Source organism: Macrobrachium nipponense, chromosome 45, assembly GCF_015104395.2.
Source record: "Macrobrachium nipponense isolate FS-2020 chromosome 45, ASM1510439v2, whole genome shotgun sequence".
NCBI lineage: Eukaryota > Metazoa > Arthropoda > Malacostraca > Decapoda > Palaemonidae > Macrobrachium > Macrobrachium nipponense.
The window spans coordinates 7,636,011-7,659,961 of record NC_061105.1 but is presented as its reverse complement, the minus strand read 5'-3'; the positions used below and the strand labels follow the sequence as shown (position 1 = coordinate 7,659,961).

General features: G+C 41.4%; 1 protein-coding gene across 1 annotated transcript in view; it reads right to left on the bottom strand.

Annotated features, from left to right (window-relative positions):
• Positions 1-482: 482 nt before the first annotated feature.
• The window catches only part of LOC135214360 (glucose dehydrogenase [FAD, quinone]-like), a 47,188-nt gene continuing 23,719 nt past the window's right edge, over positions 483-23,951 (bottom strand). The window contains 6 exon segments of the mRNA XM_064248587.1: positions 483-737; positions 1,162-1,338; positions 1,993-2,090; positions 20,356-20,748; positions 21,540-21,740; positions 21,743-22,014. Coding sequence (XP_064104657.1) covers positions 527-737; positions 1,162-1,338; positions 1,993-2,090; positions 20,356-20,748; positions 21,540-21,740; positions 21,743-22,014 — 1,352 coding nt within the window. The 3' untranslated portion in view covers positions 483-526.

Genomic DNA, 23,951 nt, shown 5'->3' with positions numbered 1-23,951 from the left:
CGCTCAACTCTATAGGGCTGGCCAGAAGGGTTTGTACTTTGTATAGGTATTTAATATTACATAAATTAAATGTGTTGAGGATGCCAGCATTTCTTTCTGGGACTTGTTTCCATTTGTTGTTATTAGTAAATTGAACATAACAAAAATATGCCTAATTTAAGCGGTGTTCAGCATCCTTGGCTTTCTGGAATTAATTTGCAGGTACAGTTCATGTAATACCCATGAACCAAATAAGTGATCAATTTAAGTGTGGCATTCTTTGTAGCAAAAGGAGAAAACTACAATCTTAGACTGGATGCCATATGCTGAAAAACAAAAATGTTATGAATGTAACTTGAAAACCCAATTAGTATGTTGCGTTCTGCAGACATTTCAATACATCCAGTTAAAGCTGACGTCAAAGTGGAAAACAGCAATTACACAAAAGAAAACTTATACATGCAATCTCACTGCATCCAGATCTGGCAAAGGAAACCATAACATTTCAAATACAAATATATTTGATACCATAAGAATACAAACCAAATTAGAGCTCATCACTTCCCTTATTGTTAAAAACTCTTTTTACTGGAATGAGTGGAGATGGGTTTGATAAGACACTTTCACTTTCATAATACTTTTTGATCATATGAGCTGCTTTCTCTGCTACCATAGTTACAGGCGCATTTGTATTACCAGATGGAATGGTTGGGAATATTGAGGCATCTACCACACGAAGTCCTCCAACACCATACACTCTGAAAACAAAAGTACAGAACTGCTTCATTTCATGTCAATTTATAAGACATCTACAGCTCGATACTTTATAGCCTATTTATTTGGAATCTTGAAAGAGCATTGCCTCCCTGGTGGAAATCTGAACTCTACTACAAATTAAAGTTGGCTGCAAACGAGCTTGGCTAGCATGACAAAAGCAACATACACGAATGTATGACCGCCATTCTCTGCTTTCTTTTTGCTTTCAATTTCCCCTTGAGCACTGAATGTCCTCATCAATCCCAATGCTTGACCTTAAGCCTAAATCCTGCATTTCTTATTCCATTCGATCCTTCGAAGTAAAATTTGACAACCAAGTACAAGACAAGGACAAACTGACTTGGTAACAATTTAAACTCATTTATGGCTGGCAGGTGTAACATGAAATTTCACAACAGACCATACCTTAACTGTGGGTCCACCACAGATTCAGGATCCCAATATGGCCCCATTTTTGCAGTACCACTATAATGGTAGATTGTAAGAGTTAGATGCCGTGAATAACATTCCCAATACTCTTCAGTATTAAGGGCATAGTCAGTACACCCTGGTAAGTGATGGTCAAACAGTTGGGCCCCAAATCTGTTGGAAAAAAAAAAGAAAAAAAAATAAATGGTCCTGAGGTCTTAACAAGAGCATAATTTTCAAGCGCCTAGCTGGAGCCGGCTAAACAATCAGAGATTGCAAAGCAAGGAATCTGAAATCTGGCAACGCATGCACATAAAAGGTGAAAAAGATTTCCACAACCACATTTCACTGATTATGCTGCTGACATCTGGTCATTTGCATAAAGTAGATCACAAATGATTCCTCCAGAACCATGATCAACATTTTACCTACTACAGCACAATCAGACACACGAGCAGATCCCTGAACTATGTTATTTACAACAGTTACCACTATCTTCATTATAGCTTTAATGCTAGCAAAATACTTACAATAATTGCAAATATGTACTTTTCTGGTAACTTCCATCTTTGTAATTCTAAACTGAAGATGTAAAATGTTCAAAGAAATTGTGGAGGTGAAAAAAAAAAAAATAAAAAAATAAAAATAAAAGACATTTACATAAAAAGACCAAGATGCTGGAAGGGAAAAGAAGATATGTGCAAAGAAAAGGGACATATACAAGTAATGGAAATGGACTACAAAAGTTGCAACGCTCTACTGTGGCAGGTAGAAAGGCTAATGCACATCATCCACTTGTGTACTTTAAACAAATTTTACAATACATACTTCTTTAACGAGACTGTCTGACCCAGTTCAACAGCTTTCTTTATGCCTTCAATTAAAACATACATGTCTTCTTCCCTACTGAAATAGTTTGGTATGATCTGAAAAAGAAAACTGAAGAACAATTACAAAAAAATTTGGGGAAATGTATTTCAAAATCTACAATCCACATTTTAAAAAGGCTACACAACATAAATGTTTTGATACAAAAGTATTTTCAAACAATCCAATAAATAATTTATATCTAATTTCCCAACCTATTTGTTCCAAGATTCATGTCTTGTCATTCATACAAAATAAGCCAGTTTCACCTCAAAAACAAGACCCAAAGCTAGTTCTCAAATACCTCATTTTGCATGTAAACTGTATTTGAGGCCTGGAAGAATAGAATAGAACAATTATAAAATTTAGGCCGAAGGCCAAGCACTGGGACCAATGAGGTCATTTAGTGCTGAGAAGACAACAGAGGAAAAAGTTAAAGGTGTAACCAGAGGAAAACCTCACAGTTCATTACTAAACGACTGTCAGAAGAGGGGAAAAAGTAAGAAGGGAGAACTGGAGGAGGGCACTAATATGATTAAATTAGTTTGTATGTCGGATAGTAATGCAGGCTGGCCTATTAAGATATACTACCACTATAAGAAATATGCCATCCTAAGGCTAACCAGATGATCTTATACACGATGAATCATACTCCACATAGTATATTTTTCCTGTGCCTTTCCTTACATGAAATAATAGTGGCTACATCAGACATCACTAAACATACTACACTGATTGTTTCCATCCTCACCAAAATTCCCAGCCCACGGATTGAATGTATGTAGAGTTTAGGCCAAAGGCCAAGCACTGGAACCTACGAGGCCATTCGGCACTGCCCATGGATTGAAAAATCAAATTAAGTCAATGACCAATCCATTGTCTGTCAGAGTTTTAGTTTGTCAGTAGATGAATGCAGACTTGTAAAAGGATAATAGCCGTTTCCCCAAAATTAATTCATTTAACAAAATGAGGGGCATGTACCAGACATCACTTTTAAGTAGGATGAGAGGGAAGAATCAGAGGAAGATGAGAACAAAGAAAGCTTATTAGAAATGAGCAACAAATGAGGGAACAATGGTATGAAAAGAGGAGGGAAGTGGAGAAAATGGTAACAAGAAAACCATCTGTTGTGTTCAGAAGGTATGATATAGAGGAGTCTGTTCACAATCAACTGGTAGTTACACTGTATTACTAGGTTTTTCTTGCTTTACAGCAGTATTTGTGACAAGAAAAATAAAAATCGATATACATCAGTCTATGCAACTTGATATTGGTCAGCAACCAAAGTTGAAAAGACAAAAATACAAAAATCAATGAAAAAGCTGAAACTCAAGTACAAAAACAAATGTTGTACTATAAAGATATATAATTCAAATGTAATTTAATACTTGGGCTTCGATGGCACAAGAATCGGTAATGAAGGATTGGTGGTAATAGAAGAGTATATTCGAATGCATGCTTGTGTACATGTTACCTACAGTATATATCTTGTTTGTCCTGAACTCATGAGTAAATAATTAGCAACAATACAGCAATCCTCAATGAAGCAGACACTTGAGGAACCACGATCAAGGCTGTTAACAGTACTGCAGGTTAACAAAATGTGAGGTAGGGAGTCTTAGACTTAATTCTGGTTCCAGATGGTATTTGTATGGAGATTACCATCTTCTGTCAAACTGACAAAATGAATGATGCACTTGGGAAAAATAAAGGCGTACACTATATGATGAATGGCACTGTAATGGGGTAGATGCCTCATCTCTGGTGGCAGGATAATTCTTTGACCAAAAAAAAAGAAAAAAAAATTGTGGTGAAACTCATTATCTTTGGGGCATGCTAATTTCTAAATAAATTTTAAAATGACAGAAATGTTTGCTTAGCTGAGTATACACTATACTTATGTGACAACCATGACTTTCAGCCATTAAAAATAACAATTTGTCGAAAATTGTATTTTTCCCAACTATACAAACCTGAGGCCCTTTAACAATAGGAATTAACTTACGGAGTAGCTGGAATTACGGCCGTTGAATCTTGAAGAAGGTGGTTAGGCAGTAACTACCGTGGGGCAGGCTAGCCTGCCTGGATGTAAACACTCCACTTTCTTTCGGCCCAGGTTCAGATTGAGGGGTGGCATGAGGTGGGCATCTTTGTTAAAGGATCTCAGGTTTGTATAGTTAGGAAAAATAAAATTTTCGACAAATTGTTATTTGTTACGATACGAATACAAACCTTCGGTCCTTTAACAATAGGAAGACTGGCTGATTGGTGGGAGGAAACTGAGCGAGCCTCTAGAACTGACTGGAGTTCTGCGCACCTACCCTACTCCTCCTGGTTGTAAGAGCGAGGAGTGCCGCCCTGCTGACCTATCCATTTTTCTGTCCAACATATTCTTCGTAGTGATGTCCAGTACCCATAATGGTCTATCCGTCTGCAGCGAAGTGTCTCACGGTCTCGTACCCCACTGCGGTGAAGTCTCTTCGTCTCTGCGGTGGATAGGACACCGACACTCCATGGTGGGTATCGATGGTTATGGGTACCAAAACAAGCTAGTAGGACGAAGTAATGATTGATCTGGAACAACCGAACTAAGTCCACAGCGTAGATCGTGACAGTCAAGGACGCTTAAACAGCTGCCAACTGACTGCGTTTGGTTGTGTGAGGAGAGCTGTCCAAGCATCCGAGGCGTAGTAACGTGACCCTCGCCTTTTGAAGGGTTATGCCGAGAGACCATACAAATCATCTATCTGTTGCCACCGATGCCGGAAGGCGAGATGACGATTCTCTCAAGGCATGTGCCCAACAGGCAAAAGTCAATTGCCTTCTAGAGACCGAGGTTCCTGATGGCAAGACAGAAGTTCTCATAGTAGTTGAATCTCAGCTAAGGAGAAACAACACTGTGCCATTGAAGATGAAGGTGGTAGGTGAATGCAGACCTACATCTTCACAGCCGAATCGAGAGAAGTAACTCTCAAGATTCTGAACTTAGAAAAGTCCTGCCGATGACACCAACCCGCGAAGATGGTTTAATCCACGATTTACAAAGGACTACAAACGCTAAACCGCTACTTCATTGCTGTTCGGTGAGAAGTCTGAGTTGCAATGAAAGCGGAGCGCTTTTCAGTAATGAAAACACAGGGATGTACTGCCTGAAGAACCGCTTCTCATGGGCTGAATCATCATCATCTTCTTCCCAGGTTATCCAGGGAGGACATCTATATACTTGGAAGTAGAGCTGGCAGGGCAGGGCAGGCGATGTCTTCCGTTATACATCTACAATTCGGGGTGAACAATGAACAATTGCAAACCTACGAATACGAGATATATATAGAAGACAAACTCAGATGTCTGAAGAAATCATTCCACATTATCGCTGCGGCAGGTGCGATGCAGCGGGAGACTAGGCTACAGACTTCTGTTACCGTGCAGTATACAGAAAGATGATAGCGAGTCTATTGAGATATCTCTGTCTGAAAATTCTCGCAATGTCCAAGGCGATGCAGTAAAGATGGTCAATCATGTATGCGAGAATTCCAGTCAACCAGAGACCTAAGTCTGTGATTGCTGGGCAGAGATTTGGTTCGGTAGTCAATCATTGTAGAGGAGAGAGATAATCCGACCGTGCCATCTCGGAGAGCCAGCTGGTACTGGGCTGCGGCAGGCAGCCCAATACACCACTAGCTCTCGCTCACTTGTCATCCTGAGTTGCCAGGTAATCCATTCAAAGAAGGAATGCGTTCGGCTAGAACCATCGAGCGCAAAAAAATACGCTCGAGCATTTGCATTTAATCGAAACGGATTTCGGTGAATGCAAACGCTGAGGTGGTGAGGTTGTAACAATACCATAAGTATCTCAAAATCGAAACTGGTAACTCCTGTGAGGTTGCAGGGCAGTCCCAAGTTGCAGTTCAATTAAGAAGATACTATTCGTCTCTGTCACAACCCGTAGAGTTAACTATGGTATGTACAGTGGGGCTCAAATCTCATGCGACATGATTCTTTTTGTATCGTCCATATTCTCAGACTCAACGTGACGTTGCCAAGTAGTGCTATTATTTTTCTTTTTATATTTGTAATGTCATTCATGTCGAAAAGTTTGCGAATTCACAGCTAGCCTTATTTTCCTTATGGTGAAATAGATATGATCCCTTTTATGCATCGGTATAAATCTTAATTTGTGTGATTTGAATAGATTTTTTATTTTTTTTTATCTTTACGTTGCTTAGTTCAAAGTGCGGTGTGATAAGGTTAGCGGTGCCAGCAATGAAAGCACACTTAACATGCTCCTCGGACTGGTCAACATAACCACGTCTGCAGCATTATGGCAGTGGACCTAATAAGCTCAACAGTCATAACAACAATTTCAAAGTAGGAATCTGAATTAAAACAAGTTTTATTTTAATGTTGAAGTTTTCGGCTGCGTTTAAGCTGCCTGTTTATGTTGGAAAGAAATTTTTTATATAAAAATTTTATAGGTGCCTAAGAAAATAAAATAATCTAAGCCATCTGAGATGTAATCTGTTACTAATTAATTTATTTGTAGAGATTACCTGTTCTTTGAGGAATATGAATTACTACCAGTTTTCTTTGAATGTTGAAGTTTCAGGCTGTGTTCAAGCTGCCTGCATGTTGCAAAATGATTTATAGGCCTAGGCCTTAGATAATTCTAAGCTTTCTGAGATGTAATCTCTACTAATGTTTTTATTTGTAGAGATTACCTGTTCTTTGAAGAATAAAAGATGCCAATGATTTTGGTTATATGGTGAAGATGGCTATTAATCGAAATATAAGTATTAATATCAAGGCATATGGAACCCTTGTTTTTCAACTGGTTTACAATATTTTCTTAAAAGTCCTGCTTTTGGTGTATATTTTTTTCTTTCATAAGTTAACTTGAAGTGCAAGAATGTGTAGATAACCTCATTTGCTTTCTGGCCAAAAATTGTTAATATAGAGATGTGAAGTGTAAAGTAAAGAAATCTAACACCTAGACCTAGGAATATCATCTTGGCTTCGACAAATAGACGAATATTTGCTAGTATGCTATCATTTTTTAAATATTTAAGAAAGATAACGAATAATTATGTATGAAAATCCAAATATTCCTTTAACACATATAAAGTAAATGTTTTCAAGATAATTTGATGGTCGCTACTCATTGTAGACCTACTTATATACCAGTTGGCTGTTGTTGCACCGACACTAATGATACGTCACACATGCTCCCCTCACACGTTGCTATCGGTGGGCGCATTCTACTGTTGTATATACATATTTACATTTTTTCAACGTTGAGGGTAAAAGCAATCAAATAGAACTATTTCAAATTTTATGTTTGCTTTGGAAGCATTATTAATGTTACGAAAATTTATTTATTTATTTTTTATTTATCTATTTAACATTTGAACTGAGGTTTGATGGCGACTTCGTTTTGGTCAAATGCTTCAGCAATGAGTGAACGAAAGCTTTGAAAATGTTTCGTAAAGTTTTTCTGAAATTTGGCTACACGTGACATTTTCTTACAATTTTTAAGTATATGACAGATTTCACTCTTATGAAACAAATTATGGCCCTATTGTACGCGAAAATCGCGTTTTCGTATTGAAATAATAGATAAATGTGGAACATGCTAGTTGCCATTTAGTGAATTTTGAACGAAATCCTATGGAGTCATATCGCATGAGATTTGAGCATCACTGTACCTACACCTTGGACAATTCAACTGATAACAGAAGCATGTAGCGAGGGCAATATATGTAGTATATTTGTAGGTTTCTGTACATAGATCTCCATCCTAAATTCTCTTCCATTCAAGGAACAAGAATAAGGACTGGAAGCCGACACCCTTTCATTATAGAGTGAAGGATAAGTTTTCCCCGAAGGAAGACTTCTATGGTGATAACAGGATACCGAAGACGATAGTTCAAGCCAAACTGGATGTTCCCACCCATTCTTCTCTATCCCGGGGTTGGCCGCCTACTGAGGCGACAGACCGTCAGGTCCATCCAGGCTGAGCCCTTCCAGAGATATTCTTTCAGCAGCAGCAGTGCTTTTCTCGAACGCTAGAAATTCCAGGAATTCGAGCATTTGGCGAGATACCCGATTATCGTAGTAAAAATTATCTGGGATTCTCGTCTCGCCTACTCTGGACCGTGGTTTCACCCAAGTGTTTGCAGATCGTAGAAGACCAGAACACTCTGAGAGTGATAGAAATTCCGAAGAACTCTAAGCACTCAGCGAAAACCCCACCGAATTTGTCAGACAATCATTGGGTGGTGGTCCTCCCGGTTCCCGTAGAAATCGAGGATGGGGCAAGATCCTTGCTCAACGACGGAGACTTACGTCCGGTAGGACCCGAAGGTCTCCCCCAAGAACGTAGTCCCCCAACATGGAATCCTACGGAGAACGCTCTGCAGGATCCCTCCCCTTCCCTTCGCAGCCATAGGGAGAGAGGGAATGGGGGAGGAGGATTGGATACTCGCTCGCCTTCCCAGCGGAACTAGCAGTTGGAGAAGCGAGTACGAGCAGCCATCCCCGTGCGGTGATGGCCGCTCAGAGTCTAGGAAAATGTTACCGTCTGGAGAAAAAGTTTTCTCGAGGAGGGTTACGAACTCGTACTGTAGGCTATACGTCTGCCGCCACCAGGACCGTCGTCTGGGTGGGGCTGAGCGAGCACCTGACAGGAGAGACCCGATACCGTCCTCCGACGCGTCCCAGCCCTCGTCGAGGTCGAAACCTCTCAAGAGGACCGAAGGAGGAGCCCACCCTGGTCTCTGAGTGCGTGGTCCAGACGGACTGTCATGTGAACGGCGGTGATGGTCCCTCCGAGAGTCTGGGAAGCGTCATTCATCCTCGCCAGCCCCCCACAATCTCCTCCAACCACTTGAGCGAGGATCTGTTGGTCCCAAGACCGAACCAGGCCCATGGCCGGACCGTAAGAAGTGCATTCCTCACGGTCACTCTTGTTCGCCTCGTTCCTCCCGGTGTTGCCTGAGGAGGTTGAAGGGACAGGTGAGGGAGACCTGATGGTCGAGCATCCTACCAATACTGCTGAAAACACAATCACCACTAGTCTGTAAATTGAGGAAAAAAATGATTAAAGTAATGAGGATACTCCTCACACATCCAAGGGCGCCGCCCTCCGAAGTGAGAGGAGATCCCCAAAACACAACACCGCACGCCCATCCTTCTACCTTCTTCCGATAGTAGTGAAAGGAAGAAGAGAAATTACCATAACAACAAAACACGGACAAACCTTTAAAGTTCCCTTGGTAATTCCTAAGCGTAAGCGTAATTTCCGGATGAATACACGTCCCATTACAGGATCAATATCACTTACGTTAAATACATGTCTCATCCTCATGATAAAATACAGTAGAGCCTCGGATCTCGACGCTAATTCATTCCAAAAGGACCGTCGAAATTCGATTATTTTGAGATCTGAATCAAGTTTTCCCATAAGAAATAACTGAAAATGGATTAATCCATTCTTGACCACCAGTTACTACCCTACCCTTGCCTTTTTATACAATACATTACATGTAAAATACAGCTAAGTTCAGTGTTAAATAAATATCACATTAACCTTATATGTATACTTTTAAATGTATAATATACTGTATAAAAGAAAATTGGTCTATGTCCATCTGATTGTTGACCGAACGCCATAGGCTACCTAGGTAACTATGCAAGTAGACTGTAGTGTAGAGGGTAAACGCAAAACGTGTTGCTAACATAATAAAACATTAAAAAGCATGTCTAATTATTACAGTGAATTAATAAACTATTAAAATTAAACCCAATTTATATGTGTTATCAAGAATTTACGAAAAATTGCCTACACTAAGTCAGCAGGATGTGGCATGAAAGGATGTACCATAGCGCAGCCCTGGTGGCTTATAGCGAGACTATGGTAGTAAACAAACCATATCGTCGATATAAACATATAAAAGTTTACGTTCAGAATTACAGCCGACTGTAATACTGTATACAAAGTCACTTTAAAACTATCTTTTAGTTAAATGTTATGATATAACTGTTTTACTAACGGTTTTGTTTCCATAAAATATCCTTATAAAATAGAAGCGTCTTCTACGACGGCAAATTTTTGTCTAATATCAGGGTTGGTTTCAAGGTTATTGGACTAAGAAAAATAATTATGGTACATGGTAAATATATACACTTTTAAGTAAAAGAATCTTCTTAATTCTAAAATTACTATACCATTACGTTACGTACCAGCATCTCTGGAGTTTAATATCAGGCTAACCTCTTTACGAGGACGCTTACAAACTAAGCATACAGGCTGCGTTCATTACTGCGCACACGTTACATATGTAAACTGGTGTCATTACCAAATCTCGTACGTAAACATTGACGTATTTTTATAGTAGATAAAAGAATAGTCATAATTTCTGTAACTACTACGTATACCATAACGGCTTCTCTGATTTAAACTATGGCTAACCTCCTCTTCACCAGCAAACTTTACAAAGCTTAAAGATTGCGTTCGCTACCGAACCACACACACGTTAAGTGGTTTCACTACAAAATCTCACGTAAACATTGACGTATTTTTACAGTAGACATAAAAGAAGAGTCATAATTTCTGTAACTACTACGTATACCATAGCGGCTTCTCTGAATTTTAAACTAAGGCTAACCTCTTCTTTACCAGCAAGCTTAATAAAGCTTAAAGATTGCGTTGCTACCGAACCGCACATTACATATGTAACAGTGGTTTCACTACCAAATCTCACACGTAAACATAAGACTTATTTTTACAGTAGACATAAAAGAATCTCTTAATTTCTATAACTACTACGTATACCATAGTGGCTTTTCTGATTTCAGCTAAGGCTAACCTCTTCTTTACCAGCAAGCTTAATACAGCTTAAAGATTGCGTTGCTACCGAACCGCACACGTTACGTAGGTAACAGTGGTTTCACTACCAAATCTCGCACGTAAACATTGAAGATTTTTACAGTAGACATAAAAGAATCGACTTGATTTCTATAATTACTATATACCATAGCGGCTTCTGAGTTAAGCTAAGGCTAACCTCTTCTTTACCAACAAGCTTAAAAAGCTTAGATTGCGTTGCTACCGAACCGCACGTTACGCATGTCAAGTGTTTTCACTACCAAATCTCACATGTAAACATTGACATATTACAGTAGGCATAAAAAAATAGTCTTAATTACTACGTAATATATATATATAATATATATATATATATATATATATATATATATACCATAGTAGCTTCTCTGATTTAAGCTATGGCTAACATCATATTTACCGGCAAGCTTAAAGCTCAAAGATTGCATTAGCTACCAAACCGCACGCAACCTACGTACATAACATTGCCTTCACTCCAAACCTAACATTTAATACGTATTGCAATTGCTACTGAAATGCAAGCCTCATGTGTGAGCATTGTCTTATGGAGGAGAAGATAAATGAAACTTAAGGTTTATTTTGGAGTTGGGAATGGAGGAAACATTTTGAAGAAGGAAAACCCGAGATGCCATGCAAACACTTTTCCTCTTCGCCTTGTGTGAAGTGGCTGTCTTGGAACCCATCATGAAGAAAGAGGTAACTGCATATACAGTAAATACCGCCGAAAAAGCAAACGAAATGCGCACAAGGTGTGCGAGACACGTGTTTGACTGTTTGTTAACAGTAGCTGCAGACTTTAAACTATGCTGAGAGTGGCGTTACCAGTGTTACCAACAACTTTTGCTAAATTATGCTAGTCGGTCCAAGTCAGACGTACGCTAAATAGCAAGAATATATGCCAAATGTGGTGCAATTTTATGCCAGAATTATGCTATTAATCTATCATTATCTCATTTTTCTAATACATTAGAACTAAAACAACGATGTAATAGAAATTTAAAACATTTGTATATTAGGTGAAATGTTACAAATGACGAATTGTAGTAGTATAACTATTTATTTGATGATCTTTACATGTTAGCAAACTCTAAATAAAGCACCATTTTTCTTTAACATCACATATGCAATTACTAGTATACGATTTGAAAAATGTGTGAAGATCACTTCGGAAGTTATTCAACATTTTGATATCTCTACTAATAAATTAAAACTAAAAAAGGAAAACAAATAAGTCTCTACGCATGAAGAAAAACACAAATTTTAATTATTACTGCATTGTTATCATGCCACTGAGACAATTTCCTTTAACAGGTCACATACACAATTAATAAATACTTAAAAAATGTGTGAAAATTACTTCAAATATAAAATTTTGATATAAACTAAAAAATTAAAACTAAAAAAGTTAAAACAAACCAGTCTCTACTCAAGAATAAAAACTTACATACTTATTACTGATCATTATCATGCCACTGAACCACCATTTTTCTTTAACAGATCACATACACAATTAATAAATACTTTAAAATTCTTTGAAAAATGATATTGTTAAGATACAATAAAGTTTTGTACATACTTACCTGGCAGATATATACTTAGCTATAGACTCGGTCGTCCCGACAGAATTTCAAAACTCGCGGCACACGCGACAGGTAGGTCAGGTGATCCACCATTCCCGCCGCTGGGTGGCGGGGTCTGGAACTATTCCCGTTTTCTAAGCCATAATTTTCTCTTCCACCTGTCTCCTGAGGGGAGGATGGTGGGGCCATTATCGTATATATCTGCAGGTAAGTATGTACAAAACTTTATTGTATCTTAACAATATCATTTTTGTACAAGAAACTTACCCAGCAGATATATACTTAGCTGATTGGCACCCTTGGTGGCGGGCAAGAGACAGCTAAAAACAAAATAATACTTAAACTAAATACATTAAAAAACAGGGAAAAAACAACCTATGTTCTTGGATAAATAATCCATAGTTCCTACCTGATTGGGCTGAAGACTTCATGACTACTGTCGATGAGTCTGCCTGCCTCAAGAGTTTCAACGAGGAATGAACCAATGGTTGAATAACTCTTTGGATCGTGTCAATGGGGGCTAGCCCGCTTACGCGACAGAGCCTATACTGGATCGTACCAATGGGGGCTGACCCACTTACATGGTAGAGCCTTGACCTTTTGTCATATCAATGGAGACTCGCCCTCTTACATGACAGAGTTAAGGTTATTAAAAAAATCACAAAGAGCACTGAAGCCAATCCCGATCACCTGACCATGTTAGTATTGTTATAATCTATGAATTGCAAGAGGGTTCCCTATTCCCTCTGACAATTAACCAATAAAAAACCACCAATAAAAAGTAATTTAAACACTAAACTAAATTAGGAAGGATTAGCCTCAGCCCCTTCTCCCAGCACTGAATTCGCCGAAACATACACTCCCAGAGCAAAGCACTTTCGTACGAAATTTTAACGTCTCTTAGGTAATTCGAGGCGAACACAGAATTACATTTCCAAAACGTCGACTCTATAAGAGCCTGAAGAGACCATGTTTTGTGAAATGCCATAGACGTAGCTATGGCTTCTCACTTCATGAGCCGTCTCACTCTGAGAACCTTGAGATGCTCTTCATTGCACTTAAGGTGCGCTTCCCTTATTACATCTTTTATGAAGTATGTAAGGGCGTTCTTAGACATCGATCTTTTCGGATCTCTTACAGAGCACCAAAGACTTTCTTCTGTACCTCTCAGCAACTTCTTCTTCTCCAGGTAGAACTTGAGTGCCCTGACTGGACACAAAGTCCTTTCTAGTTCTCTCCCTGTTAATGAAGATAGTCCTCTTATCTCAAAGCTTCTTGGCCAAGGCTTTGAAGGATTTTCATTTTTTGCTAGAAAAAATGGTTTAAAGGAGCAAATCGCTGAATCCTTCTTAAAACCCACTTTACCTTCCAAAGCTTGCAATTCGCTAATTCTCTTGGCTGTTGCTAACGCAAAGAGGAATGACTTTCTCGTTAAGTCTCTAAACGAAGCTGCGTGAGACGGTACAAATTTTTCCGACATCAGGAATTTGAGGACCACATCCAAGTTCCAGCTAGGCTTCTTGATTACATGGTCTTTCGTGGTTTCGAAAGACCTTATAAGGTCATGTAGATCTTTATTATTCGTCAGATCTATTCCTCTATGTCGAAAAACTGAGGCCAGCATACTTCTGTAACCCTTCACTGTTGAAACTGCCAGGTTACAGTCTTTTCTCAAATATAGGAGAAAATCTGCGATTTCAGTTACAGAGGTACTGGAAGAGGATATTTTCTTTCCCTTACACCATCTTCTAAACAACTCCCACTTCGACTGATATACTTTAGAGGTGGAGACTCTTCTGGCTCTTGCAATAGCCTTCGCCACTTCTCGTGAAAAGCCCCTTGCTCTGACAAGTCCTTCGACAGTCTGAAGGCGGTCAGACTTAGAGCGGGGAGGTTTTTGTGAAACCTGTCGAAGTGGGGTTGTTTGAGAAGATCGTTCCTCAGTGAAAGCGATCTTGGAAAATCTACTAACCACTCCAGCACCTCTGTGAACCAATCGAGAGCCGGCCAGAAGGGAGCGATGAGGGTCATTCTTGTTCCTTCCGAGCAAGCGAACTTCAATACTTCCCCTACTATCTTGAAAGGAGGGAAGGCGTATGCGTCCAAGCCCGTCCAATCTAGCAGAAAGCTGTCTACTGCTACTGCTTGTGGATCCGAGATCGGGGAGCAATAGGTCTCTAATCTGTGATTCTTGTTGGTCGTGAACAGGTCTATATTGGACCTTCCCCACAGATGCCAAAGTTGTGGGCAATTCTGAGGATTGAGAGTCCATTCCGTGGGTAGGACTTGTTCTTTTCTGCTCAACAGATCTGCCCGGACATTTCTCTCTCCCTGCACAAACCTTGTGAGAAGAGAGATCTTCCTTTCCTGAGCCCAAATCAGCAGATCCTTTGCTGATTCGTACAGGGAAAAGGAATGCGTCCCCCCTTGTTTCTTTATATAAGTGAGGGCTGTTGTGTTGTCCGAGTGAATCTGAATCCCCAGACCTGAGACCTGTTCCTCGAAATGAACTAACGCTAGATGAATGGCTGTTAGTTCTTTCTTGTTTATGTGCCAGGACACTTGTTCTCCTTCCCAAGTGCCTGACACTTCTTCCGAACCTAGGGTCGCTCCCCACCCTGAATCTGAGGCGTCTGCAAATAACGCTATGCGAGGGTTCTGTAAGCGAAGGGAGATTCCCTTGCTTAGTTTCTGTGGATCTAACCACCAACGGATATTCTCCTTGATCCCTTTCGAGATTGGAAATGTATCTCCTAGATTGTTGGATTTCCAATCCCACTTCTCCTTCAGATAAAATTGAAGGGGTCGTAGGTGTAGTCTTCCTAAGGAAACGAACTGTTCCATCGAGGAGAGGGTCCCCAGTAAGCTCATCCATTCCCTCGCGGAACAATGTTCTTTCCTTAAGAAGACTGCCACCTTTTCTAAGCAGCGTTCTCTCCTTTCCTGCGAAGGATACGCTAGAAAATCCCGAGAATCCATCTGAATCCCCAGATAGACAATACTCTGCTGGGGAGTCAGCATGGATTTCTCGCGATTGACTAAAAGTCCTAGGGACTTTGTCAAATTTAGAGTAACTAATAGGTCCTCCAGACATTTTTTCTCCGATTGGGCTCTTATTAGCCAATCGTCCAGATATAACGAGATCCTGATCCCTTCCAGATGTAGCCAATAAGCTACATTCTTCATGATGTCCGTGAAGACTTGAGGGGCAGTCGAAAGTCCGAAGCACATCGCTCGGAACTGGAACACTTTCCCTTGGAACATGAACCTCAGATACTTCCTTGCTGCCGGATGAATTGGCACATGGAAATACGCATCCTGAAGGTCCAGGGACACCATCCAGTCCCCTGGACGAAGAGCAGATAGAACAGAGGAAGACTTCTCCATTGAAAATTTCTTCTTCAATACAAAGAAATTCAGGGCACTGACGTCTAGAACCGGTCTCCATCCCCCCGATGCTTTTGGTACCAGGAATAGCCGATTGTAAAATCCTGGAGACTGGAGATCTTGAACCAGTTCTACCGCTTGCCTTGGAATCATCTGTTCCACTGCTTGCAAATAGCAAGCTTTCGGACCGGATCCGAGTATCTTGCAGTCAACTCCCTTGGAGTTGTCGTCAAGGGAGGATTTTCCCTGAAGGGGATCAAGTATCCTTTTTTCAGGATAGAGAGGGACCAAGAGTCCGCTCCCTTCTGCGCCCAGACTTTGGCAAAGTGGAGTAGTCTGGCGCCTACTTTCGTCTGGAGGACTCCCTGCTCATCTAGACTTCCCGAAGGACCTTCTAGATGGTCTACTCCTTCTATCTGGTCTGCGACCTCTAAGAGGGGCTCTAGAAGAGGAGGCACCTCGAAAGGGCTGTACAAAAGAGGGTCTCTCTTTTTTCTCTATAGGCACTGCCAGCCTAAACTTCTTGGCTGAGTGCGTGAGGAGATCCTGAGTTGCCTTCTCCGTAAGAGATTTAGAAACCCCTCTAACAGTCTCCTGTGGAAATAGATGCGGGGATAACGGTGCAAAAAGAAGAGATGTCCTTTGCAAAGGTGATACTGCTCTTGCTAGAAAAGAGCTAAAGACCGATCTCTTCTTTAAGACTCCCGTTCCAAAAAGAGAGGCAACTTCTACGGAACCGTCCATGACCGCTCTGTCCAAGCAAGCCAGGACGCTTGAAAGTTCCTCCATGGAAACAAAGTCAGTGTCCTTGGGCTCTCTTAGCTAACGCTCCCAAAGCCCAGTCCATAAAATTGAAGACTTCTAGGGTTTTTAAAGAGGCCCTTTAGAAGGTGGTCTAGCTCACACATGCCCCAAGTTGCCTTAGCCGACAGCAAAGACTTCCTCCTGGAAGAGTCCACTAAGGAAGCAAATCCGCATCTGCGGAAGAAGGGAGGCCTAACCCCATAGGTTCTTTGGTCTCGTACCACCTTCCTGGTTTGCCTGTTAACTTGGAAGGAGGGCAGGAAAAAACTGTCTTGCCCGCTTCCCTTCTGGAAGTCAACCACTCTGAAAAGGTCTTTAATGCCTTTTTCATACAAAGAGCGGGGCGCATCTTGACGAAGGAAGACGACTTGAGAGCTTTTGTGCTAGACATCAAAGATCCTGGTGAAGGAGGGTCAGCAGGATGAAGGGAGTCTCCAAACTCCTTTAGCAGCAAAAGAGAAAGTCTCTTGTAGTCAGAGACTGCTACATCTACTGGCTCCTCGTCTTCCGATACCTGGTCCAACTGATCCACCGAAGGAGACCGTTTGGGAGTGATCTGGCTCTTCCCGGGAGAAGAACTCCTTTCCCGAGAAGGGGAGCGCTGAACATTAGCACTTCTATACGAAGAGTGAGGCTCCTGCCTGTCCGAAACACTCTTGCGCCTACTAGACTCTTGTTGTCTAGGTTCGCGGCGCTTGCTAGGCTCCTGGCGCCCTGATTCAGGGCGCTTGAAAAGATCCCCGCGTCCTGATTCATGACGCTTAACAGGCTCTTGGCGCCCTACTCTTGACGCCTAACGTACTCCTGGCGTCCTGCCTCCTGGCGTCCTAACTCCTGGCGCCCTGACTCCTGGCGCCCTGACTCCTGGCGCCCTGACTCATGGAGTCCTGACTCATGGAGTCCTGACTCATGGAGTCCTGATTCCTGCCTTCTAGCAGAATCCTGACGTCCTGAATCCTGTGGTCTGAGAGGCTCTTGACGCCCTTTCTTGCGTCTTGCTGCCTCTTTACGCCTGTCTGGCTCCTGGTCCTGCAGACCCAAAGGATCCTGATACTTAAATCGGTTTTCCGGTTCCTTAAACCTAAACCGATTGAGACTTCTGCTCGATTCGCGGCGTCTCAGAGGACGCTTCGGGGAAGACAGCCTATAGGGCGAAAGAACTCTTCTCTCAGGAGAACAACTCCTATCGGACGAGTCTCTCGACGAAGGCGAAAAACGCCCTGGAGATTGTGAGGGTTCTCTCCTATACGAAGAGGGGCGTTTAGCGGAACTCTTAACAGGGAGCGAAACATCTTTCCTCCTTGTCGAGTCCTTAGCAAAGGAGCCTACTAAAGAAGCTAACTGCTCTTGCAGATTAAACAAAAACTTCTTCGTAGGATCCTGAGGAGAAGGCTCTTCTTGTTTCGTCTTCTTAGGACTCGAAGGCCAATCCTCGGGAAAACGCTCTGGGCTGGAATCAGCCGCGTCTCCTTTAGGCGCCTTCCAGGCTCTCTTCAAAGGGCGCGAAAGCGAGGCCAAACTCCATCCTCGTTTAGGAGAGGAAGAGTCTGAGGCCGAAAAACACTCCCTTAGGACGCCTTTTCTGCGGCAATCCGAGACAGCCTGGGACTTTACAACAGGATCTGCCGAAGGGACGCCTGACCGTTGGGGATGTTCTGCATCCTCCCTGCGGCTTTCGACATTCCTCCTCCCCTGGTCCTGGGAGTTTGGAAGCGGTCTAGGCCTAGGAGCAATGAGGAACCGGTCAGACGCCCCCTCCACTGCACTGGGGACACTGCACAAGTCACTACTATCACCACTCTTACCTTGGTTTAGAGCTCGTAGCTGAGCTTGAAGTTTCTTGATTGAAGCTTTTACATTTTCCCTCTCCGAAGAAGAATCTTTGGATTCAGAACAGGGAGAAGCAGCTGAGGCTAAGGGAAAATCGTTAGTAGGAGAGTTAACTTCTTGTTCTAAAGAGCAAGATCTACTAGATGACCTAGCTGAAGCCTTTCTCACTCTATCTCTCTCAAGCTTCCTAACATATGATGATAACTCCTTCCATTTCAAGCTCCGTAAGGTTCTCGCATTCAACACAGGTGTTATTAAAAAAAAGAACATTCATTCTCCCTGCATTTAGCGCAAATACTATGAGGATCTAATGCCGATTTAGGCAGCCTAACCTTACAACCTTCCCTACTGCAAACTCTAAACATAGGTGAAGCCTTAGCGTCAGACATCGTGAAAGAGTAGTCAAAACCAAAGTCGAAAAACAGTCCACAATAAGCGTATGCCAAGCCAGAGAAAAAACAGAATACGTCACCAAAAAACCAATCCAAATTCTCGGCAAACGAGTAGAAATCCAAGATGGAGGAACGAACAATAAGTGTTGTCCATTCAACCGACAGAAAAATTATGGCTTAGAAAACGGGAATAGTTCCAGACCCCGCCACCCAGCGGCGGGAATGGTGGATCACCTGACCTACCTGTCGCGTGTGCCGCGAGTTTTGAAATTCTGTCGGGACGACCGAGTCTATAGCTAAGTATATATCTGCTGGGTAAGTTTCTTGTACAAAATCACTTTTAGACAATTAAAATTTGATAACTTAAAAAAACATAACTTTAAAAAGGAAAAAATCAACTTTACTGATCATTTGTCATGCCACTGTGGGTATTTATATTCACAGAAATTAACATTCCTTAGTTGGGTTCAAACTTATTAATCAACTGATTTGTTAGTGCTGCTTTTGAGGCAATTTCACAAGGAAGATACATATATTAACTATGGCTGTGTATGAAATTGAGGAATTTTCTGCATTTCATTTAAAATTTTAGTGAAAATACATTCTAAAAATGTACTGGAACCCTAAGTATGATAGAATTTATGCCAAGCTCCAATTCTTGGGTCAAATTATGGTAAAAAACATGAAATTATGCTACATTTGGCAACACTGGATGATGCCAACTAGGGCCAGCTGGCGGAAACAGTTTTGTTTACAAACATCATATGATGGGGGGGCCGGAATCTGGTTTTTTGTATGAACACCGATACAAAGTTTATTGGAAATTTAGTGTCGAAATCCGATTATGTCGAGTTCTAATATGGTCGTGAGCCGGGGCTCTGTACTGTACATATCTCGTCCTCATGCAGGTCTGAGCCAGTGTTAAAAGGCGAAAGAATGTAAATAATATGTTAGCATACCTTAGCCGCTGACTCTTAACACAAGTAGAGGGGTGGTTACAAAGGCTATCACAAAAAGTGGGTTTGTATATTAAATGAAAAACCAAGGACCAACCTTTGTTTAGTATTAATATCAAACACTGTATATGGATAACTATTTAAATACAAAAAATAAACCAAAAGGATCCCACCGGGAAAATAGATCAACGACCAGTCAGTCGGAGCTCACAAACATTCGTCTTCATCGGAAGACGGCCGAAAGCAAAGTGGAGTGTTTAAATCCGGGTAGGCACGGTAGTTACTGCCTAACCACCTTGTTCAAGATTCAATGGCCATAATTCCAGCTACGCCGTAAGTTAATTTCTATTGTTAAAGGACCGAAGGTTTGTATTCGTATCGGAACAACTTATAAAACTAAAAAAAAATCGCATTAGACAATTTACAATAGCTAAAAATCTATATTCAACCTGAATGTAACACAAACAAATTACCTCTGGATAATCATATGGGTTAGTCGACCTCAGCTGAAGAAAACCTCGACTAAGTGGCCGCAAGAGCTTTGTAATTACAGTGAAGTGATGCACTTTGTGGAGGTGGCGGTAAAAGTCATCCCAGTAGACCCTTTTTAGTCCGAGAGTTTTGTAGAAAAAATCTCCATCATCAGATCCATGGGAACCAGACAAGAAGTGGTACTCTATATCTGGCCAGTCATCTGTGGAATTCTCAGAGGACACAAATCCAAGGCCCTCTACACCACCAAAAGTTGTTAGGGGCCCTGTGCCCAGAGTCGCAAATTGCACAAGGGCTGGGAAGGTACTTATAAGATTTGTTATCAATGACACAGGCTCAGTGATGGTAAAGATGGGTCCAGATGCAACATGATCCTATAAAACAAAATGTATATTGTAAAGCATGTCCAACATGACAGCTGCTTCAAATTCCTTAAAATAACAAACACTGCTTTCATTCATTATACTACTGGTAACCTCGTCATCTCATTAAATATTCTTAAAGATTATAATACTATAAAAAATAAATACTAATGTAGTTTACCACACCAAACTGCAAGCTCTAGCACTCGGACAGCATTGCCCTAGGGAAGCGAAGTATAAACAGGCATTATGTCAAATCATTATGCAAATGAAAGGTACATATTAATTCTTCCAGGATATACAGTCAAACCTCGGTTTTCGTATGCCTCTCTTTTCATACGTTTTGGTTTTCGTACTTTTTTCTAAGAAATTTGGTCTCACTTGTGTCTGGAAACCGAGGTTCCACTGTTCTTCCAAAACTAAGGTGTGTCTTATATCAGCAAAGGCAGTATAGTTCACAGCAGTTTTTCATGAACATTTACACTACATATCATTATCAGTTATTTACTAATTCTTCACCCATATCTATTTTTTCATAAATGGCATTCAAATCAGTTTCATCCCCTTGGCAAATATGGCGTTTTTGTACCGTTCCTTAAAAAAAAGGTAAACCCTTCATATATTAATCGTACCATACCTTTTCTTTAACTCTTGCAGTTTTACACGAAACTTCTTTTAGACATTAAATCCACAAGGATTTGATCTACTCATTTTTCAGCCTCCACATTAAAATGTGACAGCTTATTCATCCTTTCAATTTCTGCAACCATGAATCAACAATATGCAAAAAAACAAAAGCTTACCATTAAATTTCTACCAACTGGTAAATCTTGAATGACAGAGATGTTGAACTGTGCAAGATGTCTGGCTGGCCCAATTCCAGATAACATAAGTAAATGAGGGGAACCCAAAGCACCTCCTGACAGGATTACTTCTTTGCGTGCCAAAACTTTCAAGTCTGTTCCATCATTACGGTCATACGTCACACCATACGCTCTCCTTATGGGCCAGAATGGATGAGCACTTTCGTCGCAAAAGTATTGAGAGCAACGTGCAAATTGGGGCGATTCCGCGCAGGCCGAAGGAATGCTCTGGCATTAGAACATCGATAACCACCTCTTACAAATCCTTGGGGTATCATAAACCCAGTCTGCTGGTAACCGTTGCAGTCCCCAATTGGGTATCCCAATTCATATGCTGCTTCTATGAAGGCTGAGGATAATCTCGTTCTCCATGAAGCTTCACTGATGGTTAAATAGCCACCTTTCCTATGGTATTCTGTAAAATTAATACATACTGTAAAGCTTTTTAACAACTGCATTCCGCTGTAAGTTAAAATATCTGTCTAGTATACTATTAATACAGTTTAAAAAAAAGTGCAATTCCATCTCATTTCAACAGGCTCATTAATAGAAAACTTTCATCCACACCCCTCAATTACAGGTTAATATTATGTAACATTCATTAACCAGTTGTATTAATGTAAAACATAGTCATGTCACATGAACAGGTTAATCTCCTACCCTAACCTTCAGATTTTGAATGGAGAAAGCCGACATCATTGCAGACTACATCCACCAAAAGAATAGTTACATAGAACGTCCACCCACCACCTCTGACAAATAGTGCATACTACTAAAAGCATGTATTTAAGAAATCAGCCCATAGGAGTTACAGTTGTAAAAAGTTCCTGGGTTAGGCAACAAGACCAAACTCACAAGATACCAGAAGTGAAAAAGATATGCTAAGCTCTCTAACATGAGGACAAACCCACAATAAACCTTATACATAAGGCAATCAAAGTCATTCAATTAGAAGTAAGATAAACATGCAATAACTTTGACCTGATTGGTTCCTTACAAAAATCACAATGTTGAAAATTGTATTTTTCCTAACTATACAAACCCGAGGTCCTTTAACAATAGGAATGTAACTTAGCGACAGCTGGAACCAGTCGTAAGCTTCGAACAAGGGGGTTCAGTAGTTAACTGCTTGTCCGACAGTGGGCAGTCTGCGCGACTGAGAGGTGAAGAGTCACTTTGCTTTAGGGCCAGGAAAAACAGAGTGAGGGGTGGCATGAGGTGGGACACTGTGTAAAGGACCTCAGGTTTGTATAGTTAGGAAAAATACAATTTTCGACAAATTGTGATTTGTTCCGATACGTAATACAAACCATCGGTCCTTTAACAATATGAAGACTCACTTATTGGTGGGTGGAATCTGAGTCTTATGAGCAGACTGGTGTTCGTCCTACCTTGGTTCCCTCCCTGGTCGTAAAGAGCAGAGGGAGGGATCCTAACCTCTGCCCAGCTGATCATGGTGTGTGCACCGCAGGTTCAGTGGTCAGACCTCTGGACCAAATTTATAAGAGGGAGGCAAGCATACCTCTTATAAATAGCAAGCAAGAACTGAGTTCCTACTTCAAGAGCCAATATGAAGTTCATGGTTTGGCTCTTGTTGGCCTCCACTCACCCCCTAGTTAGGGGAGTGGTGGACAAACACTTCTATCCCTACTGAAAGGGATAGGTTGGAGCTCGGTCGTGTAGCTTACCTGCATCTGCCTCCTGTCCAGCATAGTGGCGACCGCGGCCTTCTGCCCACAGGTAGAGGAGGAGAAAAGAGGAGGAAGAGAAGCCAATCACACACTCTTTCATTCGTCCATTCATGCAGTCACACAAGGATGCAATGCTGTTCTGTCTGCTCGGGTGCTGGGTAAGCTACACAACTTGTTGAGCAGCCACCACGGGTCCCAAGAAAAAGGTGTCAAGGACCTGTGGGCAATATCCCGAAGGTAGAAGGAGGTAAAGGTGGTCTGGTTAGCCCAAACCCCTGCCTTCAGAACCCGTGCCACAGAGAAGTTCTTGCGTTCGAACGCAAGGGTTGGACCAATACCTCTGACTTCGTGGGCTCTCGGATGAAGGGTACGGGTATCGTCACTACCATCCGCGTCTTACGTGCTCCTGATCACCTCACTCAGCCAGAAAGTGTTCTTGGATAACTCTTTCTTGGTAACCCCGGTGCTAACACAAAGCAACATCTTATCTGCATCGTTATCGTTGAAGTCCTTCAGGGAGGGGATCGTGAATGACTTGAACCTGTCGTCAGGGACCGAAGGATTCCGAGTCTTCGCTACGAAGTTCGGGACGAAATTGAGGGCCACAGATCCCCATCCCCTGTGTTAAACACAAAAAAGCTATCCAACTGAATGTTACTAA